Genomic DNA, 16,860 nt, shown 5'->3' with positions numbered 1-16,860 from the left:
ATGACCATTTAAATTAAGTTTTATATAAGAAAAAGCGATAAATTATTTAAAAATTTTAGAAAAAAGTTTTTTTAACCTCCAATTTCTGAAAAAAATATCGAATTTAATAAAAATAAAACATTTATTGACGAGATCAAGAAGAAAAAAAGTTATTTTTAAAAAGCAGCCGATGGATCAAAAATTCCGTTGAATCGATTCGAAATTCTATTATTATATATGGCAGCCTGTGGTACTGGATCATATGCCACGTCGCGTTCCGTAAATACTCCTGTACACTCATTCGGGCACACGTCCTGTAAGAAAATCATGTCAAATAATGTTAAAATCACGTGGTGCCAGGCTGCCCTAACACGGTTTGATCTACAAAAAATGCGGGAATTTTTCGCCCAAATATATGTGACGTCAGCACGTTCTTAACCATGCGAAATCAGTTGAGAACTCTGCGTCTCTGTTCCCGCATTTTTCGTAGATCTAAGTAGATCAAGCCGAAATGAGACACTCTGACACCACGTGTGAAATGAAAATTTTAATACCGTCAATTGAATTTCCGGGCTGCCGAGGTTCGACACAGATGGTCCATTTAATGGCTGGGCGTTGAAGAACTGAAAACTTGCGCGTAAAGTATGGTGCATTGAGAGGGGCGGAGTTAATACATCGGATTTCACACGCAAGTTTTTTTGGCGGGAAAATCGAATTTTTCAGAGTTTCCGTTACGGATTTCTGGCTTCCCTCATAAATTGAAATGGAAGAGTTTGCCGAACTAGGCCATTTTGGCTCGGCCATATCTGGGGTAGATTTACGGCGCGTTGCGTGTCGCGTCGCGGCTCGGTTTTAGTTGTAAAACTAAATGTATTTGTCCGTGTGGAGTACACGGCTTTCCCACGCGTTGTCCGGCAGGATTGTCAATGGAGGGCGAAAAATTCAATGAGGAAGGCCAGAACCCCGTGTTTCCGAAATTTTTTAAAAATCAAAATCGTCATTTTTGTGGGTTTTTTTTCTATTTTTCTCCACGTGGATTACACAGAACACTTGTCAGTAGAGCACTCTTGCATTTCTGGTATACCCGAGAGTTCCTGGATAGCAAAGCCATAGGTTTATTTTTATTTTTCCAAGCAAAAACAGAATCCCAAATTATTATAAAAATGGAGTGAGCAAAAGAGAGAAAGAAGTTAGTTAAAGATCTTGCGGGTACACTTGTTGGCACAAATTTCCACAGTGTGTGGAGCAGCATTGTGATATCCAATTGATCCGTCTTCGATGGATCCTTCGGTGACGAACTGTAACAGGGTGTTATGAGGAGGTAGGTGGACAGGTTACGGTAGAAGTGGGGGGGGGGGGGGGGAAGTGATATTTTTTGTCAACTTACATTCCATGTTGTGCATGTGGAGAGGGAGCCAACTGGGCGAGCAAATCGAGCCACGAGGGTGTTGCCTGAAACATAATTTGATAATAAATTTGCGCGTGAAATATGGTGTTTTGGAGTGAAGAGACAGCTATGACCTGATACATCAGAATTTACGCGCAAATTCAAATATTGAAGTTTTGCGCGTGAAATTTGATGCATTGTAGCCGGTGTTTGTACATTTTGGCGATAACGATTCAATACATCAGATTCTACGCGCAAATTTAAATTGGCGGATGAAATTAAAAAAAAATTGCGCGTTAAATTTGATGTATTGCCGCCGACAGTTTTAAATTAAAGGTATTACTGGAACACTAAATTTCGAAAATGCGTATTGCGTAACATATTTGACGCGCAAAATATCTCGTAGCGAAAACTACAGTAATTGTTTATCCGACTACTGTAGCGCTTTTGTCGATTTACGGGAACTCGATTTTTGAATGGATCGATCGATAGAATTTTAAAATTAAGCATAAAAATGACAAAAAAAAATCGAGATCCTGTAAATCGACAAAAGCGCTACAGTAGTCAGATAAACAATTACTGTAGTTTTCGCTGCGAGATATTTTGCGCGTCAAATAAGTTGCACAGTACGCATTCTCGACAGTAAGTGTCCCCGTAATAATCTTGGTCAGAACAAGACAAGGCATGGCCTAGAAAAAGACACCTTGGCCTAGTTTTTGATTTTCTAGGCCACGGCGTACTAAACTCACTGTTATAATCGAGAGATTGAAGAGTGACAGATGGAGAAGCATCGAGTGCAGGTGCTCCGTATCCCTGAGTCGTTCCAGTCACAAGGCTTGGCTTAAAGTCTACCACTTGGAAAATGACAACGATTAGATCGCTCTGCAAATTGGAGTTTGTAGTTTTTGTAGTTTGTAGGGGAAAGTAATATTACATACCATATCAGGTCCAAATCCAACTGCTGACCATTCATTGTTTCCAACGTTTTTTGTGGTAACTTCGACAGTTAATTCTCCATCCACAACCTGAAAACATTATATCTTACGCGCAATTTTTTTTTCAAGGAATCACTGCACAAGACACAGGGCCTGCAAACTATTTAGTATTGATATCAGAAACCAGATTTGTTCAGAGAAAAAAAAACCCTAATATTTTTGCGCAGTTTTCACTTTGGCCTGATAAAATCTGATAAAATGACCTTGAGTGTGGCCGAGAAAAAAAAAAGACTCGGCCACCGTATTTTTTGGGGGGTAGGGTAAAGCTGCCTACTTCATGCCTACCTACCAGTTATTTTCTGCCATTTTAAGGAAAAAAAAATTTTTGGCTTAAAATTTCCAGTCGAAATTTTTTTCTAAGTTTTAGTTTTTTCTGAAATTTCACAATTTCAACATTTCAAAAAATGTTTCTTGTAGCCTTTCAGATTTTTTGCAGAAAAAATCAAAAATTACCTCCAAAGTGTTAGGATGGTCATTGTTTTAGGCGAAAAAATTGACTGAAAAGTTTTGAAATTTTTCAAAAAAAAGTATTTTTTAAAATTTTTTCAGATAAAATGAAAATTGTTTCAATGTCATTGAAACATCACAATAACGATATTATTCTCAAAAAGCACATTTTAAGGTATATTTTATTTTTAATTAATTCTTTTAAAAAAACATTTTCAGTTTTTCTAACGTTTCCCTAAAGTTTCATGCCTTTTTCTTTTTTCTAGTTTTTCAATAAATATATTAAGGGAACACTAAAATTCTTAGAATGCGTATTGCACAACATATTTGACGCGCAAAATATCAAAACTACAGTAATTCTTTAAATGACTACTGTAGGTCGATTTACAGGCTCGATTTTCGAAATGATTTTTTTTTTTCGAAAAGTTACATCATTTCAATAATTTACATTTTTCAATAAATTAAAAAATTGAGCCCGTAAATCGACACAAGCGCTACAGTAGCCACTTAAAGGATTACTGTAGTTTTGATATTTTTCGCGTGAAATATGTTGCGCAGTACGCATTCTCAGAATTTTGTGTACCCATAATAGTTGTTCAAAACGATTGGCACCAAGAATCAGTTTAAACAAACCACTTGAGTTGTGCTCAAACAAAATGACTCACCTGCCACCGAGCACTAATATCTCCACTTTTAGCTGTGCATTTAGCTGATTGTGCTCCAAGAATAGCTAGAGAAACACAAAGTGTACCCAACAAGAAGCCGAACATTCTCTGAAATTGGGGAAATATGTTTAAGAAATGAGGAGAGGTGATGGGTTTTGGACTGGTTGGCAGGGATTGTTGGCAAATAATGGAAGGAAAAGTAAGAAAACAAATAGAAGAAGATTGAAGAGAGAGAGAAAAAAGGAAAAAGAAAGAAAATATTGTAAATGAGGAAGCAATTGAAGACATAAGTCGTCTATTAATGACGAATGATAAACCAGATTCGACCCCAAACGACCCGAGTTTTTGTTTCGAGAATTATAGTGTTAGAATATGAGAGAAAGAGAGAAAGAGAGAGTGAATTGTAATATAGATGAAGAGATGAAGACGTTTATCAAGAAACTGAAGGAAAAAAGTTGACTTGGGATTATTATAGTAGTCCCGAAAAAAACTAACAACGAAAAACCGGGAAAAATTGATGGAGAAAAATTGGCAAATTTCCGGAATTAAAATTTGTTTTATTTTTATTTTTGGCAAACTGTCGATTTGCCGAAAAACGGCAAATCGGAAAATTGCCGGAAAAGCGGCAAATTTCCGGATTCGAAAATTCCGGCCAATCGGTGAATCAACATTTTCGGCAAATTCACAGCAAATCGGAAAATTGCCGGAATTGAAATTTCCGGTAAATCGTCGTTTCCGGAATTTCCTGCAAATTGGGAATTTGACAAATTTCTGGCAAATCGCCGGAATTGAAATTTTTGGCAAATCGGCAATTCGGCAAGTTGCCGGAATTGAAATTTCCGGTAAATTGTCGTTTCCCAAATTTCTGGCAAATCAGCAAATTGCCAGAATTGAAAATTCCGGCAAATCGGCAAATCGCCGGAATTACAATTTCCGGTAAATCGGCATTTCCGGCAAATTGGCAAATCGGCATTTCTGGCAAATTTCCGGCAAATCGGCATTTCCGGCAAATTGGCAAATTGCCAGAATCGAAATTTCCGGCAAATCGGCAATTCCGCAAATTGCTGGAACTGATTTTTTTTATTTTTGACAAACTGCTGATTTGCCGAATTTGCCGAAAAAACAGCAAATCGGAATAATTCGAAAAAAATGTTTTAAAAATTAACAGAACATTTTACAATTTTCTAATTCTAAAAAGGAATTTTGAAAAGGAAAAAAATTTTTTTTTTCTCGGAATATATTGGAAAATCGAAAAAATTTAGGTTTTCTATTTTAAATTCGAGCGCAAACCAAGGCTGCGCCGACCAATCAGCACATTTTGTCATTCGCTGATTGGTCAGCGCTTTCCTCATTTGCGCGCGCACGTGGTGCCAGAGTGTCTCATTTCGGTTTGATCTACATAGATCTACAAAATATGTGGGAGAAGAGACGCAGAGTTCTCAACTGATTTCGCATGGTTAAGAATGTGCTAACGTCACTTTTTTCCGGGCAAAAAATTCCCGCATTTTTTGTAGATCAAGCCTTTATGGGACAGCCTGGCACCACGTGTACTAAATGAAATTTTTTGAGAAATAAACCGCTTAAAATAACCAGGAAAACGACCTACTTCTCCATTTTTCTCTGGCTTACAGAGATCACGACCAAAATTCGTTTAGAAAGAATAAAGAACAGTTTTGGGGATGAACAGGTCGCCGTAGCAGTGATCTTATCATATTGTGGGTGAAAAAAAATGATTAAGTGACGTTTCAGGGTCATTGGCAGAAGGAAGAATTGGAAAAAAATAGGTTGATCAAAAGATGACGCTGACTTTGGCGAAGTTCCTTTAGTCATTTTTTGCCGATTTGCCGGATATTTTATTTCGGGCTAATTGCCGATAAGAAAAAAAAAATTATTTTAAAGTTGGGATCGAGATATTTATAGTAAATCGTTGAGACATATTTAGTTCATCAGGGGTAAACAGAAAGAAATTGTTGATTTTAGGGGTGTTTCAATGAAGAGCAATGGAGCATTGAAACAACTAATGACTCACTTTTGTACAATTTATAAATTGGTGTCAGGATGTCCCATCACGGGTGATCTCCAAAAATGCGGGAATTTTTTGCCCGAAAAAAAGTGGCGTCAGCATACAAAATCAGTTGAGAATTCTGCGTCTCAACATCCGCATGTTTTGTAGATTTACGTAGATCAAACCAGAGGTAAACGATTTTTTACCGGCAAATCGGCGAATCGCAGGAATTGAAAATTTCCGGCAAAACGGAAACTGGCAAATTGCCGGAATAGAACATTTCTGGCAAATCGGCAAACTGCCAAACTTGAAAATTTCCGAAAAATTTTCAAAATGACGGAAATAAAATTTCAGGCAAATCGGAAAATTGCCGAAATTAAAATTTCAGGCAAATCGGCAAAATGCCGGAATTGAAAATTTACGGCAAATCGGCAAATTGGCATATTACCAAAATTTAAATATTCCGGCAAATCGGAAAATTCCCGGAATCGTCAATTTGTGGCAAATCAGCAAATTGCCAAAATTGAAAATTTCCGAAAAATTTTCAGATTGACGAAAATAAAATTTCAGGCAAATCGGAAAATTGCCGGAATTGAAAATTTACGGCAAATCGGCAAATTGGCAAATTGCCAGAATTTAAATATTCCGGTAAATCGGAAAATTCCCGGAATTGCCAATTTCCGGCAAATCGGCAAATTGCCAAAATTGAAAATTCCGACAAATCGGCAAATATAAAATAATCCCTCTAGAAATTTCTGGCACACCTGATATCCAGCAAATCGGCAAACTGGCAAATTGCCGGAGTTAAAAATTTTCGGCAAATCGGCAAAGTGGCAAATTGCCGGAATTGACAATTTCCGGCAAATCGGCAAATTGACGAAAATGAAAATTTCGGACAAATCGGCAAACCTACAACTTGCCGATTTGCCGAATTTGTCGACAAAAAAGTTTAAATTTACTTAAAATAACGTAATTTTATTTTGTTGAAAAAAAAAAAAAAATTACAATAGTTTCAGACTCGTTTCTTCTCAATTTCTAGCGATTTATTGAAAACTAGTGTTTTTTTTTAATTTTAGGTTTTAGATAAGAAATAATAGAAAATGAAACTTATTCTAATGTTTGAAATTACAGTACTCTTTAAAGGTGCCCATATTTTTGCATTAAACTGTATTTGTTTTCACCGAGCTCGGAGATTGATAGGTTTTTAGTTGGAGTGACGCATGTAACACCCAGCCATTAAATTTCAGTGAAAACGTTTAAATTGGCTTGTAATTTGGATTTATGCCAAAAACACATTAGAACGGGGTTTACGTGGCAATTCCTTGTTTTTTTATCATTAGAGCTAAGTTTCATTCGAACTGCAAAGTTCACGTTATCTGAATATAATTTGAAAATCCGTCAATTTCACGGTAAATTTCCTGTATTTAATTTACAATTTTAAAATCGGAACTTACTTCATTTTCGATATAAAAATTAAAAATAGTGACAAGATAAAAATAATGCGTGGCTCTTTATAGTTAAATTTGAAGATAGCAAATTTGTCAAAATCACCGCGAAATATGGCAAAATGTATTGAAATACATTTCGCGACACTACTTTAGTAACCCCATAAAACAATGAAAATGCGAAATTAAAAATGAAATATCGCCTGATTTCAATTTTATTGATTCCAGAATGACGAAACGAAGAACCAAAGCTGCCAAAGCGAGTCGTCAAAATGGCGCAACTCGATGGATCAAAGTAAGAGAAGCTGAGCAACTTGTAAGTTTTACAATTTGATTAAAAATGTTCAATATGACAAAATTTGAAAATTGGAATTTTTCGCTGAGAGTTGTGGGTGAGACCCATATGTTTTGGTAGGACTTCAAATTTTCTCCGAAAAAGAAATGCTGATTGCTGAAAATTTGCAATTTCCGTCCACACCTCATTATAAGTATGTATTTCAGGCTCGTCGGCAGGCACCACCACCGTCACCGCAACAAGGACCTCCAATTCATAGAGTGAGCACCAGGGGTGTGCGGATAACCGATTTTTTCGGCTAACGGATAAATCGGCTAATGCCGATTTTTTTTAAACCGGCTAACAGATAATTCGGCTAACGGCTAATTTCAAAATTTTCGGCTAACGGCTAATTCGGCTAAAATCAATCGGTCAAATCGGCTAATTTTCGGCTAATTCGGCTAATTCGGAAAATATAAATCTGGTTAAGTTTTTTTTCGTTCTTTCTGTTAATTCAGGTTTTGGGTTACTTTTTTCATTGTTATTGAGCAAATTCAGTGATGAACGACTGTTCAAATAGGAAAAAATAATACAATTTCACAAAATTTTGTTTTCCAAAAAATGTTTTAGTGGAATTAGCCGAAATAGCCGATCGGTGAATTCGGCTAACAACGGCCAAAATCGGCTAACGGATAACTTCGGATTAGCCGAACTGTCAAAAAGTCGGCAGACGGCTAACTCGCCTAATTGGTACCAAATTCGGCTAACGGATAATTCGGCTAATATTAGCCAAGCTAGCCGAATCAGCCGATCGGCTAATTCGGCTAATTCGGCTATTATCCGCACACCCCTGGTGAGCACCTCGGTAAGTATATTGGCTAATTGAGTAGTGACCTAAAAATAGAAACCAGTTTGAAAATATTATATGACCTTTTTTGTTAATCTTTGGCTTAGGATTGGCTTAGGATTTTGGCGGAATTCGAATTTTCTTGGCATTTTATGGAAAAAAAACCATTTTCTGTAAAAAAAAATATAATTATTAAATCGAATTGCCGTGCATTCCTCGTTAATAGTATGTATTTCAGGGTCGTGGTACTCCGCCGACCACGCCATGAGCTCCTCGGACCCCGTCTCCAGCTACAAGATCTTCATCTGCCTCTGTGGTAAGTAGATTAGCTACTTGAGTAGTGGCCTAAAAATAGAAACTATTTTGAAACTTTTGTTGTCAATATTTGGCTTAGGATAAGTTGTTTCTAAGCTGAAAAAATTTTAAATATCTAAAATTGAATATCTTTAAAAGATCACCGAAAAATTTACTTTTTGGAAAAACGACAAAATGTCCAAAACCTATTCGCTTATCGGCGTAGGTTTTGTTTTCATCAATGCCAGTCTGAAATCTTCTTTATACAGTGGTGGCCAAAAGTATAAGCGTTGTTGGTTTTTGCTAATTCTTCATAATTTTCAAATGAGTATAACTCACAAACTAATCACTTTGGAGAGAAAAATTTAACTGATAAACTGTTGCTTAGAATCTTGTCAACATGTTAACACATGATTCAACATTTCAAAAAATTCAGGTCAAGAGATACAGCGGAAGACACCTCGCGAGTCCATTTTTGGCTATTTCTCTTGAAACGCCTGTAGCTCGAGAAGGAGAAGTTTTCATGAGAAAAGTTTTAGTAATAAAATAATCTGCAAATATTTTTGTATCACATGCATATAGTCGTTTTTTTATTAAACAACCTGTAGAATAGAACTGTAAGTTTAAAAAATGAAAACTTCTCATTCTCGAGCTACAGGCGTTTCAAGAGAAATAGCCAAAAATGGACTCGCGAGGTGTCTTCCGCTGTATCTCTTGACCTGAATTTTTTGAAATGTTGAATCATATGTTAACATGTTGACAAGATTCTAAGCAACAGTTTATCAGTTAAATTTTTCTTTCTATAGTGCTTAGTTTATGAGTTATACTCATTTGAAAATTATGAAGAATTAGCAAAAACCAAAAACGCATACACTTTTGGCCACCACTGTATATAAAAATAGTAGGGGGCCTGTCTATAGTTTGTAGTGTATGCAGTCTTTGTAGTCTGTAACGCCACAACCAACGTTAGTGAGAGTTGTGAGTGAAACCCATCGTGGTGAGGCCCATAAGTTTTGACGGGAACTTATTTATTTATATTTATTCATCAGGCAACAATCATAATGATGCAATTACAACAAAGCAGTGAAGTGAAGGAAAAAAGAATGAATAAATAGATATAAAATAATCATTTGGACCCGCAAGAGTCCGGTGACTAAGTATGAGGGGGGGAAGAGGGTAAAACATTGTCAACAAAAAGTTGACGCAGGCTGGATAAACTGGGATAGGTTGGGGAAATGGCACCGGTGAGTGACGATTTTGAAATAGAGTTTGAGGATTAGGAAGAGACGTCTAGAAAATAGAGATTTTGGGAAGAAAGGAATAAACGACGCTCGTAAGGGGTGCGAGTATCGTTTTTGATGAGGGGTCGAAAAGATAGGTTACAGCGCAAGAAAACCTTACGCGAGAAAAATTTTAGAGGCTGTTCTAATTTAGCTGACATTTTCAGTGATGATGGGTGAAATATTTCGCAGCAATATTTTAATGTGGGTCTAATGTAGGTATTAAACAGTTTGAAATAAAAAGCTGAATTTGTAGATCTGAATGACGCGAGAATCTTACGACAGTTGAAAACTGCGTTATTGACTATCTTATTGATGTGAGTCTGGAACTTGAGAGAGTTGTCTACAACTTAGATTTTCTCAGAAAAAAAAATGCTGATTGCTGGAAAATTTGCAATTTCCGTCCACACATCGTTAATAGTATGTATTTCAGGCTCGGCAGGCACATCCACCGTCTCCGCGACCAGGAGTTCCCACTGCTCTGTCTCACTACCGCGTCCGTCATCACCTTCGATTCGTAGCAATTCGTCAGTTCCTACGGTAAGTAGATTGGGTACCTAGCGTCTTAGCAAAAATTACAGAAATGGGCTGATTATTTTTGAACTCCCGCACAATTTATTTTCCTGATTTTGGCATTTTGGCGTTTTCCGGTTAAACTCATTGGTTTTCTCTCTGATTCTATCTTTACTATTTTGATCAGCCCAAAAAAATTTAAATGAAGTTTAAATTGTCGAATTTGAGACCAATTTTGAAGATTCAGCGAATTTCTTTATTTTTTGAAACATTAAAAAAAGCATAAAAAATTTAAGAAAATTCTATAATTTTTTAAATAGTTATTACGTTCTACGTCCATTACGTTCCATTTTCGGTTTTTAAAGCAAAATTCCCTAATTTTTATAATTTCGAGTCTAGTTTTTAAAATGTATTTTTCGCCAATTTTTTTTGCAAATTTTCTGATTAGAGATTCGAAAAAATTCTAAATAAAATTAATTTATTAATTATTTTCAGGCGTCTGGTGGAGCGAGAAATGGAAGCCCATCGACTAGAAGTTCTACGTCGTCTTCTATCCAAGGCTCTCCAATTGCTCCAACGACTTCTGCCTCACAACCGACTCGTCCAAGTGATTCGACAGCTGATGGTACGTTTTTTTTTTTTGAAAATTGTCTTAAGAATATTCTAAATTCAAAAAATTAAGTTTCGGACGGAAAGAATTCTGAAAAATAGGAATAAATCTGAAAATCTCCTTTAATCTTTCTTTTAAATCTTTTTAAACTAACCTGTAAAAGAAATGTAAAAATTACTTTTGAAAATGAAAAATATTTTTAATCAGAAAAAATGTTAAAACTTCTTAAATTCTATAGTTGAAAAATTCAAAAAATACGAAAGTTTTAATCGAAAAAATCGAAAAAATCAAAACAAATTATTTCAAAACTTCAGTTCGCACAAAACACGAGGCCTTACTCGTGGAATGCCGTGAATATGAATCAACGCTTCTCGGAATCAAGAATCTGAAAATAAAGTGATTTCTTATTTTTTTGGAATGCTCATACATCTACACACCGATCAAGGGTACCGATTTTTCTAAAAATCGAAAAACGGAAATTTTCCGATTTTTACTGGAAAAAGCAATGTTAATATTTGAGTTGGAAACGTTTTCGCATCAAGGCCCAATGAGGATAATATGCTTGCGCCTTTAAAACCTACAGTAAGACTTTTGTTCATTTCGTTATCGATTTACGCGCGAAGTCGATAGAAATTGGTTGATCGCTTCGAGACCCGCGCCTCTTTTTCCGTGCGCCTTTAATTTTTAAACTAATTTTTTTAAATTTTCGCTCAAAATTTCGCAATTTTCTTCGATTTTTTGGCGTTTTCATTGATTTTCTACGTAATTTGTAAATATTTAAAGACTTTTAAAATTATTTCAGTCAATAAATGTCCCAATTACTGCTGAATTTGGAGGGAAAAACGAAAATAAAGGCGATCGCTCGGAAGTAAGAACTTCAAATCGCTAAAAAAATAATATTCAACTATATTCTTGCAGAAACGATCTTTGCGAAAGGAAATCCTCAAATCTCCATCATTTTTGTGTGGAATTTCACAATAATTATGAGTTTTGTAAGTGATTTTTGCAGTTTTTTTAAAGTGAAGAATAAATAATTTTCTATTTTTCAGTGGAGATCGGCCTCTCGGAAGCTAGAAGTTTGGCATCAATCAGCGACAAAAACGTGCTAAATTCGAATCGTAAAGCTGAAAATTATCAGAAAAAATGGAAGAATTTTGAAAAAGAATCCATCCTCAAATGTAGAGCTAATTTTTGAGATTTTCAATTTAAAATTATTGATTTTTCAGTGAATTCCATCATGGAAAAGATCTCTTCTCACTCTCAACCTTCACATCATCACACGAACGCTTCAATCACTCTTCCATACGATGCAACAATCCAAAAAATCGCTGAAAAAGAGAAAAACCTCAGCAAATTGCTAAAAGAACTTTCAATTGTCGATTCTTCGCTGAAAGAGGAGAAAGCAAGCTTCGAGAAGACTCAATCTGCATTACTCAAGGAGAAGGGAAAAATTGAAAAGGATAAGCTCATGTTGAGAGAAGAAGCTCAGAAACAGGCCAGCATGAATGCGGAGGTTCAGAAGAAAGAGTTGGAGAGTCAGGAGAGACTTTCTGTGTTGAATAAGCAATTTATGGAGGAGAATGAGAAGAAAGTAAAGCTCGAGCAGGAGGTAAACATTGATAATTTGAGGAAAATGTGCTCGAGCTGGTCCAAATCATTAAAGGAGTGCTCCTGATACCGAATATCGATGTGAAAAGTTCAAAAAAAAACAAATCCCTGATTTTATATTAATTTCTTTTCAAATCCGAAAATCCTAGCGGTTATTTCAAACGACAAATTTTGCCGCCAGATAACCCTGCCGCAGGTGTGGATTTACGAGATGAATAATATTTTTCATTCATTTCTATTCAAATTTCACACAGATTTTCTCGATTTTTCGCTGTTTTACATTAAAAATTATTGTGATTTCCATTAATTTATGACTTTTCTTCATGAAAAACGATCAAAGTTTCATGAAAGATCCTTATTTTGTAATTTTGTTTGTTTTCACTAACAAAAAGTCACAAATTTGGGAAAATCACTAAAATTTCAATGAAAAAACGAGAAAATACTGGAAAATCGGTGTGAAATCGTAAATCCACATGTATTTGGCGGCAAAATGTGTCGTTTGAATTTAACACTAAAACTTTTGAATTAAAAAAATTAAAGGTGGTGTAGTCGAATTATTTAACTGCTTCGTCCTACTCAAAATTGTCTGAAAACACCGAATTTAATAATGAAACTTCTTGAAAACTTCTCAAAAAAAAGTTATGACTGCTCAGAAAATGTCCTAAAATTAGTTAAAATTTGAAATTTGACCGACTTGTCAAGCGGCTGGAAACTAACTTTTTTGAAATCATCGTCATATTTTGAGTATACAATGAAATTATCTTGCGTTTTCAGCTCGATTTAGGTATTTTAAAGTCGATGGACGGCGAGATTTGGTAATGAAAATTTAAAAATCTCGCCGTCCATCGACTTTAAAATACCTAAATCGAGTTGAAAACGCAAGATAATTACATTTTATATAAACTCAAAATTTGACGGTGATTTCAAAAAAGGTAGTTTCTAGCCGCTTGACAAGTCGGTCAAATTTAAAATTTTAACTAATTTTAGACCAGTTTTTGAGCCGTCATAACTATTTTTTGACAAGTTTTCAAGAAGTTTCATTATGAAATTCGGTGTTTTCAGACAATTTTGAGAATAAAGCAATAAAATAAGTTCGACTACACCACCTTTAATATAAAAGCATGGATTTTTTTTGAATTTTTCAGAATTGATAATCGGTATCAGGAGCATAAATAGCGTATATAGAGAAATTTTTTCGTTTTTTTTTGTAATATTTCTAGTATTTAGGCCAGTTTGAGTGTTTTAACGTTAAAAAATCTTTAATAATTCTTCTTTTTTTTTTAAATATTTTTTTCAGGAGCTCGACTCGAAGAACGCTTATAATGATTGCCTCCAATTAAATATCCCGAATGCAGAATCTCAAATGATAACTGACCAATTGGCAACACTCGACGAGTTTTATTCGGATCTCAATAATAATTCATCAAACGAAATTATGGCAGAGATTCCGGATTTTGAAGAGATTATCGACCTTTTTAATCAATTTAAATCGTCCATGGAGTCGCAAAAGGATATTTTGAATACTTTGGCCGGCCTCGAAGAGCAATTGGGAGATCATCAATTGGAAATCAAAAGCGTTCGCAAGGATATTAACAAGTTAAAGGGGCTTCAAGGGAAACAATCGTTTTACAAGGAAGAATTGAAGCTGAAAAAGTCGGCGCTTGAAGAAATCCAGAGAAAAATCGATTATGATCAAGACGTTTTGAATTCTTTGAAAGTCGTTGAAAAAGCTGCGAAACCAGATGATTATCTGCGTCCAAGAAACTCGAGAAAGGTTTTTTTTTGATTTTTTTGATGTTTTTTAAACAATATACTTTCAGGAATCAGTTTTCCGCAAACTTCCAATACCGGAGCGCTCGATGCAACACGATTCGGATACACTGGATACCAGGAAAAACTCGAAAACCATGTTGAAAAATGGTAAACACGTTATCGAGAGGCTCAATTAAACGATTGAGTTCTGTAAAAAATCAGCGTCGCACAGAAATAGAGGCGGAGCCTATATTTCGCCACCCCGCGGCACGGTTTTTCATCTTTTTTCGCCAGTTTCCATTGCTTTTCTGATGGTTTCTTCACATTCTCCTTTTTTTCGAATGAAAATGTGACAAAATTTAATTGCCATAGGATATTTCTTATATTTCTTGTTTTTCCAAGCAACAAATATTTTCAAAATTGTATGAGAATTCCATTGGATAACATTGTCATTTGAAAAAAAAAGAATGGAAAAATAGTAAAATTGAAATTATATTGAAAAAAAGTGGAAAACCGTGTTTATTCTTTTTTTTCTCATATTACGTATCCATCTAGAAAAAATCGCCATATCTTACGCGCAAGATATCCTGCGGGGAAGAAACGAAATTACTGTATTCGTGTCGATTTACGGGCCGCTCTGGCTACATTTTTCGACTTTAATTTTTTTTTAAATTTCGAGTAGCAATTTTTATATTTCATTTTAAATGATTTTTCAATAAATAATTGAATTTTTATATTTTTATATTAAAATTCAATTATTTATTGAAGAATCCGTTAAAATGAAATATAAAAATACGAAAAATGCCTGAAAACTAAAAATTGCTGCTCGAAATTTAAAAAAAATTAAATTCAAAAAATGAAGCCAGAGCGGTCCGTAAATCGACACGAATACAGTAACTTCGTTTCTTCCCCGCGGGATATCTTGCGCGTAAGATATGGCGATTTTTCTAGATGGATAAGTAATATCAGAATTAAATTGGATAACATTTTTATTCGAGAAAAAGGTAATAAAACAAGTAAAGTCGAAATTTTAATTTAAAAGTGGAAAACCGTGCCGCAAAATTGCGAAATTACGCCCCGCCTCTTTTTCTGTGCGGTGCTGTTTTTTCGATCGTTTAATTGCTCCTAAAATGCGGGGGAACTCTTTTACAAAAAAAATCCTCCAGAATCGACCCGCCACTCAAATCCAGGAATTCGACTTCTGAAAGTTCCGAACAGAGATTCAGACGAAGAATCGGAGAACTCATTCGACGACGGAACCACTCAGGATGAATCTGGAGTTAACGCGTTTTTCGGACAATTATCTGATGAGAAAGAGGAATCTCCGACGGCTGTCGAGTTCTCAATGGCTGCACATTTGACAGAATTTAGTCAACGACAGGCGGCTGCTGCGGCCAAGATGAACATGAAAACACCGGAGAAGAAGGTTGTGGAGATTGAAAGTGACGAGGATGATGGTGCGAATTTTGGAAATCTTTTGAAAAACCCACGAAAATTGTTGTTTCAGTTTTAAAATCCAAATTTTTTATATCAAAAATTGCCATAAATGTGTAGAAAAATGTTCGTTTAATCTGTAAATTTTCATTATTTTTTATGGAAAAGTTCGAAAAATGGCCTTTTTTGAGGTATTCTACGTATTTCACTAAAAAAACTAAAAAACACTAAAAAAAATATTATTTTCATCTAAAAAAAATATTATTTTCAGATTAAACGAACACTTTTCCACATTTTTATGTAATTTTCAAGAAAATCTGAAAACCCAATTTTTTAAATCAAAAATTGGCATAAAACGGTAGAAAATATTTGTTCAATCTGAAAATAATATCGTTTTTTTTTTGCGGAAAAGCTCGAAAAATGCCCTTGGTCAGGTATTTTTTTTTTAAAAATCGAAAAATCTAGAAAAAAGTAGAAAAGCCTCTAGATTTATCAAAAATATGTTGATTTTGATGAGAAAAACGAAGAATTGGTCATCAAAATATTGATTTTCATTTGAAACATAATTTATCAGATTTTCAGGAATTTTTCCGAAAAAAAATTTAAAGTAATTTTCAATTTTTACGGAAAAATGTGTAAAAATGATGAAAACCCATTAAAATTGCTAGAAAATCGAAATTTGCTTGGGAATTCAAAAATAAATCGGCTTTTTTTTGTTGTGAAATTGGAAAAAAATCTTTCTAAAATTTATTTTAAATAATTGTGAAACTTTTGCAACAAATATTATCGTTTCGGTAATTTCTGGCTATTTTAATTGAAAAAAGTCAAATTATCGATTTTTAAGGCAATTTTAGGGTTTCTTTCACACAAAACGAAGCAAAAAACTTTTTTGAAAGAATGAGAAATGGCTGAAAATGCGATTTAAAAAAAAAAAAATCGGAAAACTAAAATTTTAAATATTTTTACGCTCATTTTTGGGTGGAAATTCTATAAAATACCGATTTTCAGATCTCGACAGCAGTATTATTGCTCCGAACAGAGCCAAATCAAAGGATGACAGGAAAAGTGATGATAGTGACGATGTTAGTTTTATATTAATTTTTTTAATCGAATAAAATGAAAAAATTTCAGGATCTGAACGACGAGGAGGGTGATGCGGATCAAAGTATCTGGGGAAGCGACGATTAGAAACGATTATTTTTTTTTATTGCAACCAGTAAATATAATTATTTTAAATGTGATTTATAATTTTGTGTCATTCGGTTTTGTTTTATACCCACACCTTTTTTAAAAAAATATCTGAAATTGTTTCTTATTCGATTTTA

The 16,860-nt window shown here is 34.6% G+C and overlaps 2 protein-coding genes and 1 pseudogene across 5 annotated transcripts; 2 read left to right on the top strand and 1 right to left on the bottom strand.

Annotated features, from left to right (window-relative positions):
- Positions 1-109: 109 nt before the first annotated feature.
- On the bottom strand, positions 110-3,620 carry Y54E10A.17 (DOMON domain-containing protein). Of its 2 annotated transcripts, none has more exons than NM_001356802.4 (6): positions 3,474-3,620; positions 2,305-2,391; positions 2,116-2,248; positions 1,367-1,431; positions 534-602; positions 110-293 (listed from the first exon to the last, which is right to left on the bottom strand). In NM_001356802.4, exons 1-6 carry the CDS (start codon positions 3,576-3,578, stop codon positions 156-158), a joined length of 597 nt encoding a protein of 198 aa, NP_001343734.1. In that variant the 5' UTR covers positions 3,579-3,620; the 3' UTR covers positions 110-155. The 2 variants fall into 2 exon arrangements, with proteins under 2 accessions (NP_001343734.1, NP_491122.2); NM_058721.7 differs by having other exon boundaries at positions 534-1,277; positions 3,474-3,581.
- A 3,532-nt stretch (positions 3,621-7,152) lies between these two features.
- On the top strand, positions 7,153-11,130 carry Y54E10A.13 (annotated as a pseudogene). Its single transcript has 6 exons — positions 7,153-7,239; positions 7,425-7,478; positions 8,283-8,360; positions 10,052-10,158; positions 10,627-10,756; positions 11,056-11,130. Coding segments are annotated over exons 1-6 (531 nt in total).
- A 413-nt stretch (positions 11,131-11,543) lies between these two features.
- On the top strand, positions 11,544-16,854 carry syp-5 (the record flags this gene model as incomplete). Of its 2 annotated transcripts, NM_058719.8 has the most annotated exons (9): positions 11,544-11,609; positions 11,660-11,733; positions 11,791-11,919; positions 11,968-12,350; positions 13,647-14,123; positions 14,170-14,269; positions 15,268-15,558; positions 16,544-16,617; positions 16,667-16,854. In NM_058719.8, the coding sequence occupies 9 exons, from the start codon at positions 11,551-11,553 to the stop codon at positions 16,721-16,723; spliced, it is 1,644 nt and encodes a 547-aa protein (NP_491120.1). The 2 variants fall into 2 exon arrangements, with proteins under 2 accessions (NP_491120.1, NP_001379292.1); NM_001393184.1 differs by lacking the exons at positions 11,544-11,609; positions 11,660-11,733; positions 11,791-11,919; positions 11,968-12,350 and having other exon boundaries at positions 13,713-14,123; positions 16,667-16,723.
- Positions 16,855-16,860: the final 6 nt, after the last annotated feature.

Source organism: Caenorhabditis elegans, chromosome I (genome assembly GCF_000002985.6).
Source record: "Caenorhabditis elegans chromosome I".
NCBI lineage: Eukaryota > Metazoa > Nematoda > Chromadorea > Rhabditida > Rhabditidae > Caenorhabditis > Caenorhabditis elegans.
Note: the sequence above shows the minus strand (reverse complement) of the source record. Positions and strands in the feature narration are given on the sequence as shown.

Excerpts from the sequence above, each read along its gene's own strand:
- Y54E10A.17 (NM_001356802.4), bottom strand. The coding sequence starts at position 3,578 with ATGTTCGGCTTCTTGTTGGGTACACTTTGTGTTTCTCTAGCTATTCTT. Across the intron at positions 2,249-2,304 it reads TTGGATTTGGACCTGATATG|AGCGATCTAATCGTTGTCAT; the intron begins GTATGTAATATT and ends TCCAATTTGCAG. Across the intron at positions 294-533 it reads GCCCGGAAATTCAATTGACG|GACGTGTGCCCGAATGAGTG; the intron begins GTATTAAAATTT and ends ATTTTCTTACAG.